The following is a 19523-nucleotide window of genomic DNA, read 5'->3' as shown; positions in this document are numbered from 1 at the left end:
TCAAAATGAAAAATTATTTTTCTTCATTTCTCTCACATACTGAATGACAAGGGAGCTGAGATTCACTAAGGTTTATGAACCCTTTCACCTACAACTATAACCCGTGTGGACGGTACATCATAAACTGCAACATGCATAGTCTGAAACTTATTTTTTTCCCCAGCTTGGTTAAGCTCCTAAATTTTATCCTCATCTATTCAGCTGAGAAACCACAAACAGGTCTGCTGCAGGTCAAAAGGCAAGACTAAAAGTTGGAGTACTGTCCTGCTAAAATCCTGCCTCTCCAAAACAAAAATGTTTCAGTGATCAAGGAAAACTGTCTTCATTTTTACACTGACACATGACCTTTTCACAAGGGCTGATTCCAGTTTAGACTTGTGGTGGCATGTGATGCATTATATGTTGTGCATTTAATGGCATATTCAGGTTCAACTAAAGCTAAATACGACTCAAGTAATGTTAATGAATTCTTTTATACCTGCTGTCTTAACTTTTTAACTGTACTGAGTGCTTTCTGCCAGGATAAAAACATGATAAAGAGTTGATTATCCTGAAGCATCCTTATGCTTCATTATAAGGCCTAAGGCACATGTTTGGTGATCATGGACTAAATGATTTTTAACACATTGGAGTCACAAAACAATGCAACAGTCAGCAAATATGCAAGGAATGCTCATGTTTCTTTATTGAGAAATAATTATAATTATTTTATGTACTGAAAAATAACAATATTTATTTGATCTGACAGTTATGCTAGAGTAGTCATCAGTCCAAAGGATTTTATGGTGCATGTTGCAGGTTTAATGAATAACCAGATCAGGGCTAATGCAGATGATGACTGAATAATGCTTCTCCATGGAGCCAAAACTTTTCTAATAGAGGATAAGAGCTAGTCTAGCGACATAAACCATTGCACTTGCTGATGGGTAAAACTTATTTTTAAGGAACAAATTAAAATTCATGCCAACAATCAATATTTATGTCTTGCCTGTTCATTTCCAAAATTAGTTTCAACTGGATTATGGAAGATGATTGCTGATTTCATGGTCATTTGAAGTCAAAATAATTGCTGTTGATGAGTGGTGTCAATGCAGCACAGTGCAGAGGTAGATCAAGACAATCTTTTCTTCTCTCAACATGAATCATCTGGCTGTCCTCTTTGGTCTTGTTCCATCACTTAATGCTTATTTGCTATAACATTATCAATCAAAAAGCAAAATTCATCCTTTAAAGTGCTATGGACAATTGCTTGAAGCCTCCAGTTCTCTCACAGGTCATTTCTCCACTCTGGGTCCAGATGCTGCTGAATTACACTCTCCTCAGTCTCCACTGGGGGGCGCAGTTCACAGGGAAGAGGAGGGAAAGTGTGGAAGGACACAAGATAGAAAAGAAATTAAAATGAGTTCAAACAGGAGGATGATTATTACAGAGGGTGATTCTAATGAAAAAGACATCTGAGTCACCTTGAGCCTCAATGCTGATGAACATGGAAGCAAGTCTGGCCACCACTAACTCCTCTTCCTCAGTGTGGGAGAAACCAGTGTAGCCTCCTTCATCTTTACAGTACTGGATGAACCTGGAGAAGAGAGGGCACAGAGGGATTAATAAAGGGTTAAATAGTGACACAAACTTGGGTAGGGAGGGCACCGCCTACCCAACACTATTTTATAATCCTTCCTGGATATCATCATTTAAAAAAAAAAAAATGGTAGAAAGAAAACATCCACAGACACAAGTGTCAATGTGCTACACACCGAGCCCAGACATCATCTGCAGCCAGCACCACGGGGTTTCCCACCACAATCAGCAGGGCTTTGGCTCGAGTCACAGCCACATTGAACCTCTGGCCAAAGAAAGAGTGTGTTAGAATAGCTTTTGTGCATGTGTGTATAGGTGTGTGAGTGTATGTGTATGTGTATGTAACCACTTGTTTGTGACTTCATACCTTCTCATTCTTGACAAAGCCAAGCTTGAAGTGCTGGTCGAAGTCGGTATAATGTTGGCTGCTCCGAACTGTAGACACCATAATCACTCTCCTCTCCTGACCTTGGAACTCCTCTACTGAGCCAACCTGACACACACACACATACACACACTTTAAACACTGACTCTAAAATCCCACCATCATCTCTGATCTGTTCCAGATTATTTTTAAGGGGTGGCATATTCAGTTCCATACCTTAAGATATTTCAGATTCTTCATTTTGAGATCTTTCTCCATTTTATTCAGGGCCTGACGAATTTTCTGCACCTATGATGCCCAGAAAAAAAAAAACCAAAAGATAATAATAATTCCAGGTTTAGATCAAGATCCACTTTTAAATGCATTCAACTGCTTCACATTTGAACCAAACATATCTGTAACCAAAAACTGAACTGCAGTATTATTATTGTAGATGTGTTCATGCGGGCGGGATGCAACAGAGGTCCATTCTAACCTGTTTCCTGTAGGGGGCAATGATGCCAATGTCACTGGGTGAGATGGTGGCCAGACCCTTCTTGCCCTGTGTCTGCAGCAGCTTCTTCAGGTAGTCCATCAGCACCTCCACCTCGGCTACATTGAAGAACGAGGGACTGGTTTTCTCACGCTCGTCAAGACCCGTCACCCCATGGAAAATCACTGGGAAGTCCTAAGAGAAAAGCCCAGAGGTGGATGAAAATCATCACATATTAGGGTTAGACTAAATTATCAGTTTACTGATATATCAGGTCAATGTCTGTCTTTTTTTGAATATCGGATATCAAGGTGGCCATTCCCCCCTCTCTGATGAGAAAGAGGTTTTCTCTAGCTCGTTTCTAAAATGATTTTTTAATATTATTTGATGTTATCTCACATTTTTGTTACTTTTTTTTATTCAAACATTTCATTAAAGATGGATATACTCTACCAATAGTTTTGTTCTTTTGCAAGTTAGAGATACTGAATAGCAGCACAAAATATCAGCTACCAGCAGTTTCAGTAAAAAAAAAAAAAAAAAAAAAAAAAATGGAACCGGCATCACTCTTAAATAACCCATATCATTCAAACCCTATTATATATCCATGTTCCACGTTTGTGACCAGCAGCTGGACCTAGTAGCTTTATACGATGTACTGTTTTATTAATTATGAATGAGTAGGAAATGCCTATGTTATGTTTTGAATAGACAGGATTCAGTCATTCATTTCTGCTCTGCTGTAAGAAATAGCTGAAAAATGTATTTATGCTCCATTTGTTCTAAGCCCTTCAAGTGCAGACATACTGGTGGGTGCTTTCCATGTTACGTTTCTATAGGCTTCATTTCTGTTTGTGTGAGTATGTGTGTGTGTTTAGTGCTGTTTATTACCCTCTTAGGCAGGTACTCCCATCTGCAATAGGAGTTGCGGATGATTTCATCAGCGCAAACTTGGAGCTCTCCATCGTAGAAGAGCTCGTTGGGAATCTTCAGGATGGCAGGATGGGACCTGAGAGGACGATGGATAAAACAAAAGCAATGAAAAGCACAAGAGTCAGAAAGTCATCAAATACCTAATATCTGTCAAGGATTCAGAGCATTTAACTGTGACTGCTAGCACACCTGTAGTTCTGCAGCAGTTTGGTGACAAAGCGGTTGTCGAACACCTCTTCTTCCTTCTGGTACAGAGAGAAATTGCTCATCAGACGCTCCAACATGGACACACCTGCAGAGAGCAAAGCCTTTTTTACCTCATGCACTGGTCAAATGGCAGCATACTGTACACTGAAGTAGGACAAGCCTGTGTTTATAAGTCACAGTTTGGCTAACCAATATGTAACAAATAATGAACTGCAGATTAATGTGTCTGTACTTACCCATGCCGTATTGGAGCGCAAAGGGGGATCTCAGAATGGGTCCCAGCTGCTTGGGGTCTCCAGCCAAAACTACCTGACCAGACTCTGCCTGGAGAAGCCCTTTGTTCCATAAATAACATAAATCAGTGCTCCATCATATACAAGATAAAAACGATTACAGAAAACACAGTGCTGTTGTTTTCTGTACCTGCCAAGGGTACCAAGCATTCAGTCTCGATGGCGTGTCCGGCCTCGTCCACGAAAATGTGAGTGAAATGCCCTGCAGGAATGTTTCCTGTAACCAGCCTGCAGAGATAAGAGAGAGTGCATGGTAGTACATAAGTGCAAATTTGTCTATGAGAAAGTATTCAGCAGTGTGTTAGCACTTGGGAAAACAAAATATATAATTTACAGATAAAGTGTACGCAGAGAAGATCAACAGAGGGGAAATACTTTTGCAGCAAATTGTGGGTTTGCTGTCTTGGTTGTGGTGCCATGCATGTGAGCGCAGTGCACGCTGACGGTTATTCATACCTGCCAGCAGTTAACAGGGTGGTGACCATGATCTTATAATTCATTAGCTCCTCTTTAGCAGGATACTTGTAAATTTCCCCTTCCAGGTTAGAGCATGCCTGTCAAAGTAAAAATGAATACATTCTGAAAAAAACTAGTAGTGTTAGTGGGTCAGTGGGTCTCCAGACAACAACAACAAGAACACAAGCACATTGTTTTCAAACACACAGCCAAGAGGGAAATAGCATGCCACCAGCACAAAAGTGACTAGTCTACTGTAGTGCTGTCTTGTCCACTACACTATATGGAGAAGGAGAGATTAGGCCTGCCACTGTTCCAGGTTGTTCTTACTCTCTGCTCACTCAATGGCCATGTTGACAGAAGAAAAACACACAGCTGAGCTTGAAAGAGCAAAGATACAAAAACCTGACTGTAATGTTGAGTGGAGAAAGCTCAAACACTGTATTGATAATTGTGTTATAATTACTAATGTTATGATGGGTGAGGCACCTGGTATGGTTACCTGGAATGCATGCAAATTAGGCCATAAGCTTTTGAACGTCTTTGAAAGTCAAATATTTCCAACAATCTAACAATACACTGACTGTACAAATGAAATTATGAATGTAAAAAAAAAAAAAAAAAAAAAAAAAAAACATTGTCTATATTGAAAACTCTATTATTATACTGTCCACAATAATGATATTGACAAGGAACAGATGAGTGGCAGGCACTGACCTTGAGCTCGTCAGGAACAAATTTAGGTTCCCGGCTGCTGGCGTACATGCGAAACACCTTGCGTTCCTCCACATGCTCCAGAATCTTCTTACAGAGCAGATCAGCGGCGCTGTTGGAGGGAGCGCAGGCCAGGATGTGGCAGGAGGCCTGGGTCTTCTCAATCTGCTTGATGGCCTCCACCAGAGTCACCGTTTTGCCTGACCGATGATGGTGTAACTGCATTAACTTGCATAAAATCCCTCGACAAACCGTCAGCTCTACTCAAAGCTCAGCAGCTGAAGAGACTACAACCATGGCGGGGGATGAGGAGGATTACTGTGATAATGAAGCAACATTTACACACACAACCACATGTACATGCTGTACCTGTGCCAGGTGGGCCAAACACCAGATAAGGAGCAGGTTTGGAGGAGCCGGCCACAATGTGTTGTACAGCCTTATACTGCTCTGGGTTCCTCTCCAGCTTTCTGTCAAACAGACTGAACACAGGAAAGTGAGGGAAGAGAGATCTGTTATGTTGCAGCTGAATGAGAGTTACAGGGAGTCTGTGGCTACATTTACTTGCTGACTCATTTACATTTATGGTTGACCAGCATAACTGCAATGGAACAACACGATTAAGCTCATAGCCCGCGCTTGAGATGCCTCGCTTACTCCGATATTAAACAAATTACCGTAGCATGCAAAAGTCTTATTTTATGCCCTCTGCCCAAACTCAAGACCTGCACTTTGTTATGGACATTTTTGATGTCAACAGAAAATGGCAGTGGGCAGTACTTATTCTATTATTCCTATCAGAACTGCTGGGCAATATATTGATATTATATCAATATCATGATATGATATTGTCTGTGATACTGGCTGTCATAATACTGTGATATGGAATAAGTGTTCAAGTCTGCATTACAGTAAGGGATATCATTTTCTGAACTTATTCTAAATAGCTATTCTGCTATTTGCCTCTACCTGCTTATCCAGCATATCCACATTGCTAATGATTGTGGTATTATGTTATTTTTTCTTTTTGTCCATTGTCTTCTTGTTCATTAGAGCTGACACAACTACCAGTCAGTTAATCAATTAGTTGACTGACAGAAAAGTAATCAGCAATAATTTACATGATTGACTGTTTTAGTCATTTATCAGGTAAAAACACCAAATATTTGCTTGTTACAGATTCTCAAATGCTAAGCATTAGTTGCTTTTCTCAGTTTAAAATCGTTACAAAAGTGCATAAGAACAACTTCTGCATATCTTTATGCACGTATATTGGTTCAAAAACAGTCAACGTGTAGAAAGGAGCCAGTCCTTTTCAGACAAAGGAAGCAATTTGAAGACATTGCTTTGGGGTCTGGGAACTTAGGATAAGCATTTTGTCATTAGGTTTAATATTTAATAGATTAAATGATTAATCAAAAAATCAGCAGATTAATCAACAATGAAAATATTTGTTAGATGCTGTCTGACTGTCCATATGGCCTCGCCCACTATGTTGTATCGGAATTGGCTTGCTGCCACGGGGTAAGTAGAGGCCTAAAGGGTTTTTCTTATTTTTTGCTGGATGGGCTGTTTTAACTGTTCACTACAGACATGAATAATTCATGACAACAGGGATGTGAAATCATGCATATCAAAGGGACATGGACACTTTAACTGAGAACACTGCAGTCACAAGTGCAGCTTATTTTTCATCTTAGATTACCCATGACTATATTACACATGGCCATGACTACAGAGATTTGTGTTGGTCTTAGTCTGCTGCCATCGCAGAGACGCCTCCCTTGACAACTCAACTCCACCCGGCGTTGTAAACATGACTAACCTGAGCCTGGGTAGCTCTGGTTGCTGGTAGGAGAGGGTAGCCCTGTCAGGGAACAGCACCTCTCCCAGTCTGAGCGTGGAGGCCAGCTCTGCTGCTCTGTGCTGGATACGCATGACCAGACGGTTGACAGTGAACTCCACACTGAACTGCATGCCCTCCACAAAACGGTCCAGCAGCCTGCAGTCAAATTCAGACAGCTGTGTGAATCGGCGATGCTAACAATGACAATGATGTGCAATAACCACTTAAATAAACGTATGTCTCACATGTTTATATATCATTTTGTCAACTTGAGCTTACTTTGAGCTGAAGCCCAGTTTGACCAAGTCCAGCTGCACAGCATGGACATAACCAAGGTACTTCACCCCTTCTTCTCCTTTAGGTTTCACCAGCAGCTTATCTCCTCGTAGCACAGAGGGACGGTTCTCAGACACACCAGGCAGCTGGCAGGCGAAAGGGTAAGTGAGAATGAGGAGAATACTGAATTATTGAAAATGTGAACATGGGGTTAATATGTGAGTGAGTGACAACTGTGTGCAAGTGAGTGGTGAATGAATTAGTCCGTGCTGGAGTGAGAAAATGTGAGAAAAAAGTGAGTGACTGTGTCGTGAATAAAGCTGAAATAGACTATCTTGCCATCAATATTTCAATGTTCTCTTGAAAGACGCATGCCTGGAGAAAAGTATGCAGCAAGTAATGGATGTAGTTCTCTAAAAATGTGAAACTGTACTGTTTAGGGTTCTTATTAGCAAAGTGAGGAGAGATGGGGGGTTGAAAGAACAATGGAGAGACAAGTAAGGCTCAGGATATAGTCATATCCCTGACAGCTGACGCACAAAAAGTTCACGTCTATGACAAGACTGATGTGTGTAGTGAATCAGCAGAGCTTCAGGCAATACAAGAGAAAACAAGACGAGAGCTGAACATATGTAAAAGTACAGGCCAGGTTGCAGGCCATACAGGCAGATATGATTATATTATTTCCTCAGACTAAGTATGTGACTACATGAATGAGAGAGTGGGTGAGTGTGTGAGCATCACATAAATTAACCTCCAGGACAAGAAGCTTCTTGTTGACGTGGTCCTTGAACATGGAGGCATAGTCTTTCTCACTGTTGGGGATATTGTATCTCTTGATGTCCACGTCCATCTGAAGCTCCTCCAGATACAGCAGCAGCTGGAACTTCTCGGAGTAGTTCTCCATGCTCAACGGACTCTCCAGCAAGATCTTTTTGCAAAGACTAAAAAACAAACAGAGTGCAACACTGGCCTGTAGCCTCCAAGTAGAAAAAAGCAGCCCAATCAAATACTGCTTTCAAATTAGTTGAACTGTATGAACTGTAACAATTCAGATTCAGACTGAACACCCAGCCAGGCTGGTGGAAATTGTTTTCGGTGCAGTGTAAACAGGGCATACATACTTCCATCAAGGCACACATTAACACAGTATAATAGACATATTTGATATTGCACATTGCAAAGTTGTGATGAAGTGATTCAACTGCTGGGGGCGGGGTGCTGATGATTTTGGAGGATCGAGTCATGATGTGTGGTAGTTTTGTCTGGGAGTGGCTGTCCAGCCGGCTGAACCAGACTGTTATGGATGTGGTGAGGCTGCACTCATTTACAGTCCTGTAAGCATGGCTGCAACCTTTAGTGCTTCAATTATTTTAAACATACAGACTAAGGCTACATAAGAATAAGCACACAGCGAGGTATCAAGTTGTGTGCTACTGATACTAAAAATACAAATATTAGTATTGTTTTAAAAATGTTGGTATTCATTCTTATGACATCCCATATGTAGTTCATCGTACGACATTACATGACATAATTAATCTGCTAAATTTACCTAAACCTTAATCCAAATTTCTTTTTGCTGAGGTACAGCCATTCCTATAGTGTATACTCTTTGTTTAGCCTACATTCATTATATCTTTCATTAGAGCCATTTGTGGGGAAAAATACCCAAATCTATGGAGGGATAAGGTGTGCAAATGAGGGTGAATTTACCTTGCACTGGGGATGGCGAGGGAAGGATGCTTCAGTGCCTTGAGGAGCTGGTTCATATAGGATGGCATCCGATACTGTTTGAGCTCAACCTCCATTTTAAGGCGCATCACGGACATGCTGATTAAGTGACAGAAGGGAAAAGGTTTGATGCATCACTACTGAGAAACTTCCACATGTCAAACTGCTTCTATTCCATAGTGTTTGGGGTGTTTTGTAATACCCTTCAGGTGGCTGACCATCCACAATGGTGCAAAATGGTTCAGGAGGCTGGGCAGAAATGCGCTGAGGTCTGTAGGGGCTTGTGGGAGCCAGCTCCATTCCCAATGACGTAACACATCTGGCCTCAATGAAGCGCACAATGTAGAAGGCGTTGGACGCAGACAGGTCTGGTTTGAACTCAAAGGCCAGTGTAGCCGGATAGAAACCAACCAAGGACGATCGGAAGTGAACCAGGATTTGATAGGTAGCACCTGTGGACACAAAGCGCATAACAGACGACTTTGCTCAGTGGTTCTCAAATGGCAGTGCATGTACCCCTACTGGTTTGTTTGTTCACTATGACCGGGAAGCCAAGACAAAAAAAAATCCAGAAAATGGATTTGTGGTTGAACTGTAGCAGCGATCCAACAGAAAACAAGGGGAATTGGGCGAAGAAGCAAAGAAGCAAAAACAGAGCCAGCAAAATATCCCCAGTATCAGGATGTTGTTTCAGACACTGTGGAGCTGTGCTGAATCTCTTTATATATGCTTTTTTTCTACCAAGTATGTATATAGTATTTACACTGGTGAGGGGGTACTTGGCTTAAAAAATATTTCAAAGGGGTACATTATTGAAAAAAAAAATTGAGAACCACTGGTCTAGTGTTCCCATAAGCCCCAAGTCTAACTTTGTGTGGATTATTGATATCTCCCACTGGTAGGCCTTTTTTCCCATCAGTGATATCAAGACTGAATTATAAAAACCAAATACTAGTAGTAAGTGTGAAGGCAATTCCTGTATTCATATATTCATATTTATTTATTCTCAATCTCTCACCAAATTTAATCTTTATCATGTTTAATCATAATCTTTAATTGCTTAAACAGGGGCAAAAATTCATTTTTAACAAAACACAGGCGGTGCCATAAAATGTTTTCTCTCTATGTGACGGAGTAAGGGTTATCATTCACTGTTAGCTTACGAAAAGCCAAGGCAGACGGACTGTGGGGAAAAAAGAAGTGGAAAACTACAAAGTGTAGCAAGTGTGTACACAGAATATGAGAAAACGTCACAAACAGCCTTGGCATGCCGGAAAGTCAGCAGAGCAGGAGATTGCAGATAAGGATGAGACGCAGAACTATTCTCTGGAAAGCTTCAGTTCAGTTCAGCAGTATATAGCATAATAAATGCAATGAGTGTGAAATGTTATCTGTGAGTGTGTGTGTGTCTTACCTGGTGGTAGTGCAAGAGGGTTTGCTGGGGTCACTTTTTCTTCATCCTTCAGTGTAAAATATTTGAGCCAGTGTAGAGCGGTGTAATGGGTAAAATACACCATCTTTGTTCCAGTGTTCTTCACATTCAGGTATACCATGTGCTGTTAAAAAGAATAATGCCGCTAAGTGGGACTTCACAATTACACCACAGCCAGAATCGTTTCATCTGTTCCAGCAGACAATGTGCAGAGAAAGTCACATCATAAAAATACCTCTTCCACGTTTTCCACACACAGGCAAACTTTCCCGTTCTCAAACTCACAGTCCGAGGTGATACTGATACCATTTTTATCAGAGATGAACTGAGCCCTGGGGATGCAGGAGAGCAGGAGTTATTGTACCATGGGAGCAGCAGGGTGGCGTGATGAGTATAGGGAGATCACACTAACGAGAATTCCTGGTAAGCATCTGCATGCTGAAGCGCTCTTGAGAAAGATGCTGAATTTCAAGATGCTGCATCTAATCTTGTGATCAACTCCCCGGGGAAGCACAAGAGTAAACTGACCACACAAAAAAAAAGCATTTTGGCAGTTTTAAGCTCCTAATACTAATTCAAACCAGCCATATTTAAGGGTGGCTAAGGGTCAAATTTAGAAACCCTTTTGCTCGCAATGTAGCCTAATACATGAAAAGAAAAACAACACAATGAATTCAAAATCTAGCAATATCTAGTTAAGGTACTAAATCTAAGCGTTGAACTCAAACAGTACATAGATAGGTTTGAATATGGGTTTAGAGGGTTACAGGGTAAAAAAAAAAAAAAAAAAATTCAAGAAGAGCAGATAATTTGTGGAATAGTTAGTCTTGCAGTCATGCACAAGGCTGAAAGCAAACACAGGCCAATTAACTCCCACAACTGGGTCCTCTTACTTTTCCACCTTGAGTCGGGTCATGAGGCGACTGGCCAGTTTCCTTCGGGCTCGAACCCCTGCCTCTGCTCCATCAGGGGGAATGAGGTCCTGTGCTGGCCCAGGAGCAAACCCATTTTGTTGGTCTGGGTTTGGCTGCTGGCCCCTGCGTGTGAGCCACTGGTCCTGATACATCGCTTTAACCTGAGCACAGGATCAGTTTTCATGGGTTAAAGTCATTCTCAGTCTTAGACCTGACATCACACGGCCAAGTCCTTTTTTTTTAATGGTTCCTGCCCTATGATCAATACAAGCAGGGGTGTGTTTCCCACCTATCTTTCAAAATATCAACAGGATGCTCACCTATTAGAGTGATTAGATAACATGAACACAGAGTCACAGTGAGTGCCGCAACCTAAATGCTACTTAACTATCATATATTAGTTAAAAAATGCTGTTTGTCTGTACTTAAAGGAAACATTTGGGATTTTTAGAAGCATGTCCTCACTTACCCAATTCCCCCTTTGGGATCAGTAAAGTATCTCTGATTCTGTTTCTAAGATGTTTTTACTTTCATTTCTGAGAAAGTGGCACCACACCTTTATTGGCTTGTGTGAGCACCGTTTGTGCAAATCAGTGGATTATGCATGTTGTTGTAGGACGTAATCTCACAAAACCTCCAAATGTTAGCTTTTCATGAACTAATAAGCAATACTGCATAGTGCTGAATGCATTTTCATTTCATAAAATGGGTTATGGCAGGGTTTCATAAGCCCTGGGGCCATAGCCTTTTTCTCAATCCATGTTTAAAACATCAAAATCAGCAACAGTGGGGTGACAAGGTTTTGACCTGACCATGATGACATACCACAAGCCACATTTCTAAGTTTCTAGTTTTATTGTGGGGAATAGTGGAATTCATTGTATCAAATGTTTAAAGCAGTTGTATAATATTCAGCTGCTAAAAGAAACAAAACAAAAAAAAAAAAAAAAAAAAAAAAAAAACACACAAACCCTGGCCTAAATCTTTCTTGTATGCATTAAACGGAACTAAGAAAAACCACTATCCATGACTGATGCGACACTAGATTTGAGTCACAACTAAAACCGCCATTATGTGATAAGCGCGTTTCAGAGTATGCACAACATGTAGGCTAATGACAGTTATTGAAACAAGGCAGAAAGTGCGACAAGCCTTCCTCTGCATGCTGAAACACCCCCAATCAAATCGACGCTTTAAAACAGGGAGCTCAAAAACTCTGCGAAAAGATCTCAGAGGGGAGAAAAAGCGTATTTGTTCTATTTTCAAGTTTCTGATAAGAGTTTTTTTTTTTTCTCATGTAAGAAAAACATTATTCCCATACAAACATAGAATACACTCCAGCTCTTGGAATTAGTAAGTACTGCTGTGTGCATACTCAAATGCACACATACATACACACACTTGTAACTTTTATTCAGTTGTATTTTGTGTTATTTGCAAATCTATTTCCCTTGCATTTATATGGTAAAGTATATTCATCTAAAGCCTAAATATTTCTCCTTTTTTCATTCAACTGGGCGTTGAATGGAAAAAGGTGACTACCACAGGAAATGGCAAGTGGAACATGAATAGAAATTATTACAAAAATTTGCCTGGTCTCTAAATATTGTCCAAATTGTAGCAACTGTGAAACTGTGTGGATTAACTACTTTTTCCAAAAGACTGGCATCAAAGGGAATCTGTGACGTGGCATTTATCCATGTAAAACAGTGGATTTACACGTGTAAATGACTCTGAAGCACTTTGTCACAACATCCACTGTTCTGTCAGATTTCACACAGGTGCACACACTATACAGAGACACACTGTTGGATAATACACATAGAATAATGAACTTCTCAGATGCATAGGCCCATAAAACAAATAAGTCCTCACCTTTGCCTGGAAGCGGACATTTCCACGGTAGACTGTTACTTTATGGGACACTTTCAGAGCATAAAGGAGTCGACTAAAGTTTGGATCTTTGAGTTCTGCAGTCCTGAAACAATAAGAATCAGAATTCACACACACACACACACACACACACATATATATATATAGTTGTTTTATATAGTGGAAGTGTGAAAGACTTCATACTTCCACAGTTCTGCAACAACAAACAGGAACTCACCTATTCCTGAACTCAGAGTTGTAGATGTCTTTAAGTTGAGATTTGTCAGTAATGGATGCGCGATTTGTCTCCTTCAAAAACTCAAAGAAGTCCAGTCCAACCTGGGCGTTTGACTTGAGACTCATGTTAGTAAAAAATCAGTCATAGGCCTAAATAATGCGATCTAAGTCAGTGAGATAAGGAAAACGTCCTCCGCCTCTCTTGAATAGAGCCACACTGCCTCATCAACCCGGAGATGCGGGCAATTCTGATAAAGTCCACAAGATGGCGATGGTTTTCTATTCCTGGCCATTCTAGTCGGGTGGCCTCTCCGGTCTGTTCACTGTAATACAGCGCTGTAGTGCCCCGCCGGGCGGCCACGGTGCTCACACCGAGTACACCCACGCAGCCATTTAACTCCGAGAAACGAAACTTAGACGGGGAAGCCGTTGGCCCCGCAGACTAAAGTCAAACTAATGCTATAAATAAGTTTGGCTCGGATGATGACTCAGGAGCGGGTGATCAGCAGTTCAACACTTTTTGATGAATGCCACTATTTAAATGGCCGTATGCTCTATTAATGTGCCACGTTAACGCCGAATGTAATGTAATAATAACCCAAGTCAAACTATTTAAATATTCCTGTGAACTTAAAAATTACAGATGAGTTTACCTGTTTGTATCTTTATGGTATTTAATCTAATCTAATTACTGGGATGGGCCTCTTTTACAGCTTTACCAGCCTGTTTAATTTTACAGTGCAGTATCATCTAAAAATGTATTATTAAGCTCCAGAAAAGTGCCTTTACAGAGGTATTGAGAAGGAAGAGGTAGTTTATTTTTTTGCTTTTATTTTCTACTCACCCCCATGGTTGTAGGACCACCCAACACACACAGCTCCTGTCGCTTCATGCCAGCCTCCTCCTAGCTACAAAAACATAAAATGACCGACATATTTCTCCAAGCAAGTCACTAAGCAAATTGCAGCGACAACTAACAAAACCCACTGTATCTCCGTGCTATTTTTCCACATATCATCTTATACTTTAATGCCACATATTTGCATGATGCAGCAATTTGACTCTGAAAAAAAAAAAAAAAAAAAAAAAAAAAAACATGCTGTCAAAGACCCAAGTGACCAAAAAAGGTGAATTTACCGACTTCCTTACACCAAAATACGACAGAAAACTTCGCAGAAAGCACAGTTGAACTTAGTTGGGTAGGCGGTAGTTTGAATTCAATTATAGGCTACTGTATGCTGAAATCCCCCCCAAAAATAAAGTTAAATGACTGTAAAGCGGGCTATTAGCTACACATGCAGCCCCGTTAATGTCGCAGCTTTCAAACTAACATACTCCGAGTTAACTAATGGCGTACTATTATCAGTTGTTTGTGTGCATATTAGTTTGTCTTTTTTTATATGTCGGTGAGTTAAAGCTGCGTTGAGGCGAATATTAGCAGCCCAACGATATAACTGAGTGTATCATCTTATGACAGTAGGCCTATACAACCACATTCAGCTTTTAAAGGTTAAACTTTCCTTTGTGTTAGTCGACCTGCTGCTCCAAATGTGAACGTTAACCAGGGGAGATGCCCCAACATGCTGCCACAGGTAAACCAGGTGAGTCACTAACATAAAGAACAGGTGACCCAGTTAGTCACTTTTAAATTGACAGAGCTGCTCACAAGCCTTATGACCTTCTCACCTTCCTACATGGATGGTAACATGAATGTTTTGATTTTTTTTTTCTAATGTGTATTTGCATGCTGAGTGAACCCAAAACCCCCTCTTCAGTGTCCACCAAGGTTGTTATAGTTAACTAAAACTATAATCTAAAACTTGATGTGGAAAAAAATAGTTCATGGAGCCAAAAATAGACTTGAGAAAAAACTAAAACCAACTGAAATTATGTTATGTAGCCTACTTACAAAACCAAAATAAAAATAAATGTGTATTTGCATGCTCAGTGAACCCAAAACCCAGTCTTCAGTGTCCACAAAGGTTATTATGGTTAACTAAAATGAAACTGAAATCTAAAAGTTGAAGTGGAGAAAAAATGCTAAAAATAAAAAATAGACTTGAGGAAAAAACCCCAAACCAACTGAAACTGTATTACGTGCTTTCAAAACTAAACTAAATCTAAAAATAAATGTGTATTTGCATGCTTTTTTGAAAGTAATTGTAATTATTTGGAGTTTACACAGGATTCACAGGATATATTTTCAAACTGCTGAATAACCCCCCCCACCCCCCCCCACCCAAAACCCAACTTCAGGGCCCACTAAGGTCATTAAAGTTAACTAAAACGCAACTAAAACCTGAAACTAGATGTGTGAACAAAAAAAAAAAAAAAAAAAAAAAAAGTTTATGGAACTAGAAATAAAAAAAATAGACTTGAGAAAAAAATTAAAACCACCTGAAACTATATCATGTACTTACAAAACTAAAATAAAAATAAAAATAAACAGAAAATGTCTTTAATTTTAGTCTTTTTAGTCAGTCAGGACAGGAGGCGTTGGTGCTGAGGTTTATTGAGACTGGAACATCGGCATGACTGGGAGACAACTGTCCTCACAAAATGTTATGTTTGTATTGTAAAACCTATTCTGAACGTGCCCCTGACAAACATCCACATTTTTTAAAAGGTAAAACATATACTGAAACTAATAAAAACTAAACTGAAACTGAGTATTTTTAAACAATAAAAGCTAAAGTGAATCTAGCAAACCCAAACTGGAAACTAACTGAAAGTAAACTGAATTGAGAACAAAAAGGAAAAATGAAATACAAATAAAAAGTGCTGAAAAGTACAAAACAGTTATAACTTTATTCAGCCTAGAATCAATGCAGTATGAGAAGATATTTAGCCACTGACTAAATATCCAGCTAAGGAGTGTCTCGGTCCTCTACAGCAGGTTCAGAGTGCCGGGTCAGAGATGGATCAGTGTTATTAAGATGCTGGACTATCTTACAGAGCATTATTAATGTGGTCAACACGCTTTTGGGGAACCTGAAGTTAGCTGTTGTCCTGGTAGTCCTATTACAGTCCTATACAACTATAATTCCTGAGATAATAAAACTATAAACTCAGTAGTCAGAGAGATAACTAACAGCCTAACTATCATGCTTTGTCAAGTGCTTTCCAGGCCATGCTTTTTGTATTTTTTATATACAAACTGTTGTAGTTTTGTTAAAATTTGGTGTAACTGGTCTTGTCATGCTCAGTCATGGGTTCCCTAGAATGTGCTGATGATTATTTGCTTTCTGCAGAGTGGGTGATGTCAAAGGCAACCTCTTCTTTGCATTGAGGTCATAGTCAGCAGCTCTGAGTGCGTCATGGCTGTGGTAGATGCGCGAGCCAAGCTCTTCAGGATCTGACTGGCAGCTGCTTTCTTGTACGGTCGGATGTGGGCAGATTTCAGAGGCGTCTTCTGAGTTTCAGGCATGCTGTTGCTGCTCTCTGGTCAGATCCCCAGTCTCGTCATAGTGTGTTGGCTGACATAGAGCTGTAATCTGCGTCATCCTGCTGAAGTCCCTAGCAACCTGGTGTCACCAAAAGTCCTTAGTTTATGTTTTTTTTTTTTTTTTTTTATGCTGCAACTAACAGTATATAACGCAAAGAATATCTTGGACAAATTTATTAAACCTGCTGAAATCATACATACCAACAGATTCACAATCACTAAGAATCACAAGAACTAAGAACAATAAAGCCTAAAGTGAATCTAGCAAACCCACCCTGGAAACTAACTGAAAGTAAACTGAATTGAGAACAAAAAGGAAAAATGAAATACAAATAAAAAGTGCTGAAAAGTACAAAACAGTTATAACTTTATTCAGCCTAGAATCAATGCAGTATGAGAAGATATTTAGCCACTGACTAAATATCCAGCTAAGGAGTGTCTCGGTCCTCCACAGCAGGTTCAGAGTGCCGGGTCAGAGATGGATCAGTGTTATTAAGATGCTGGACTATCTTACAGAGCATTATTAATGTGGTCAACACGCTTTTGGGGAACCTGAAGTTAGCTGTTGTCCTGGTAGTCCTATTACAGTCCTATACAACTATAATTCCTGAGATAATAAAACTATAAACTCAGTAGTCAGAGAGATAACTAACAGCCTAACTATCATGCTTTGTCAAGTGCTTTCCAGGCCATGCTTTTTGTATTTTTTATATACAAACTGTTGTAGTTTTGTTAAAATTTGGTGTAATTGGTCTTGTCATGCTCAGTCATGGGAGCCCTAGAATGTGCTGATGATTATTTGCTTTCTGCAGAGTGGGTGACGTCAAAGGCAACCTCTTCTTTGCATTGAGGTCATAGTCAGCAGCTCTGAGTGCGTCATGGCTGGGGTAGATGCGCGAGCCAAGCTCTTCAGGATCTGACTGGCAGCTGCTTTCTTGCACGGTCGGATGTGGGCAGATTCAGAGGCGTCGTCTGAGTTTCAGGCATGCTGTTGCTGCTCTCTGGTCAGATCCCCAGTTTCATCATAGTGTGTTGGCTGACATAGAGCTGTAATCTGCGTCATCCCGCTGAAGTCCCTAGAAACCCGGCAGTGTTACTTTCGTCAATGATTATGATGACGAAATATTTACGTCAACGACCCTTTTTTTATGACGAAGACGGGACGATGACGAGCTAAAAATAGCTCTTTGATGACGGAAACATAACCAGATGTGTGTGTATTTTCGTCATGACGAGACGAGACTGGACGAAAATGTTAGTAGGTGGTGTAGTGGACTTTCAGAATGCGTTATTTCCTCCAGTTGTGCGTGCAATCTGTCAGCCAAAAGCTCAAAATATGAGCAATGCATCCTGTGGCTTGTTTGGTTGAGAATGTGTGCATCTGGCTCAGCCCCTGTGAGGCAGAGCCACCACGCCTACAGCTGGAGACTCGCATGCATCTTCTAAATTATAGTGGCACAGTACACTCAAGGTCTGTTTCTCAGAAATAAAGCCAAGATCGAAAAGAAAGAATGTTTTGTTTCTTGACTGTCTTTGTGTAATGACAATTGATTCCACTGTTATCAGTTTTACATGTGTGTAATGTACAATCCTTAGTGTATCATTAAGTACTGCATGGTTGCATTTCATCTCCATTGATGGGAGTGTCTACCTGTATTGGCATGATTCAGTTAGTTTAAACTTTAAAGACATACGTGTGCGTGCGCGCACACACACACACACACACACACACGCGCACACACACACACACACACACACACATATACAGTACAGGCCAAAAGTCTGGACACACCTTCTCATTCAATGCGTTTTCTTTATTTTCATGACTATTTACATTGTAGATTCTCACTGAAGGAATCAAAACTATGAATGAACACATGTGGAGTTATGTACTTAACAAAAAAAGGTGAAATAACTGAAAACATGTTTTATATTCTAGTTTCTTCAAAATAGCCACCCTTTGCTCTGATTACTGCTTTGCACACTCTTGGCATTCTCTTCATGAGCTTCAAGAGGTAGTCACCTGAAATGGTTTTCACTTCACAGGTGTGCCTTATCAGGGTTAATTAGTGGAATTTCTTGCTTTATCAATGGGGTTGGGACCATCAGTTGTGTTGTGCAGAAGTCAGGTTACTACACAGCCGACAGCCCTATTGGACAACTGTTAAAATTCATATTATGGCAAGAACCAATCAGCTAACTAAAGAAAAACGAGTGGCCATCATTACTTTAAGAAATGAAGGTCAGTCAGTCCGGAAAATTGCAAAAACTTTAAATGTGTCCCCAAGTGGAGTCGCAAAAACCATCAAGCGCTACAACGAAACTGGCACACATGAGGACTGACCCAGGAAAGGAAGACCAAGAGTCACCTCTGCTTCTGAGGACAAGTTCATCCAAGTCACCAGCCTCAGAAATCGCAAGTTAACAGCAGCTCAGATCAGAGACCACATAAATGCCACACAGAGTTCTAGCAGCAGACCCATCTCTATAACAACTGTTAATCAGGCCTTCATGGTCAAATAGCTGCTAGGAAACCACTGCTAAGGAGAGGCAACAAGCAGAAGAGATTTGTTTGGGCCAAGAAACACAACGAATGGACATCAGACCAGTGGAAATCTGTGCTTTGGTCTGATGAGTCCAAATTTGAGATCTTTGGTTCCAACCGCCGTGTCTTTGTGAGACACAGAAAAGGTGAACGGATGGATTCCACATGCCTGGTTCCCACTGTG

At 40.5% G+C, this 19523-nt stretch overlaps 1 protein-coding gene across 1 annotated transcript; it reads right to left on the bottom strand.

The window, feature by feature from the left end:
- Positions 1 to 667: 667 nt before the first annotated feature.
- Positions 668 to 13554, bottom strand: LOC115361613 (putative helicase mov-10-B.1). The gene is made up of 23 exons (XM_030055098.1): positions 13351 to 13554; positions 13116 to 13218; positions 11220 to 11401; positions 10562 to 10658; positions 10309 to 10450; positions 9097 to 9346; positions 8877 to 8993; positions 7915 to 8104; positions 7164 to 7306; positions 6864 to 7040; positions 5408 to 5520; positions 5042 to 5238; positions 4325 to 4422; positions 3999 to 4096; positions 3812 to 3910; positions 3558 to 3660; positions 3327 to 3444; positions 2439 to 2630; positions 2180 to 2251; positions 1946 to 2071; positions 1755 to 1843; positions 1464 to 1576; positions 668 to 1329 (listed from the first exon to the last, which is right to left on the bottom strand). Exons 1-23 carry the CDS (start codon positions 13473 to 13475, stop codon positions 1268 to 1270), a joined length of 3006 nt encoding a protein of 1001 aa, XP_029910958.1. The 5' UTR covers positions 13476 to 13554; the 3' UTR covers positions 668 to 1267.
- Positions 13555 to 19523: the final 5969 nt, after the last annotated feature.

The sequence above is a fragment of the Myripristis murdjan genome, chromosome 7 (assembly GCF_902150065.1).
Source record: "Myripristis murdjan chromosome 7, fMyrMur1.1, whole genome shotgun sequence".
NCBI lineage: Eukaryota > Metazoa > Chordata > Actinopteri > Holocentriformes > Holocentridae > Myripristis > Myripristis murdjan.
The sequence above is the reverse complement of the archived record's forward strand: the minus strand, read 5'-3'. Positions and strand labels throughout refer to the sequence as shown.

Coding starts and splice junctions, on each gene's coding strand:
- LOC115361613 (XM_030055098.1), bottom strand. CDS start 13,475: ATGAGTCTCAAGTCAAACGCCCAGGTTGGACTGGACTTCTTTGAGTTT. Junction 9,347..10,308: donor CCCTCTTGCACTACCACCAG/GTAAGACACACA, acceptor TTGTGTCCACAG/GTGCTACCTATCAAATCCTG. Junction 5,239..5,407: donor GTTTGGCCCACCTGGCACAG/GTACAGCATGTA, acceptor ATCATCGGTCAG/GCAAAACGGTGACTCTGGTG.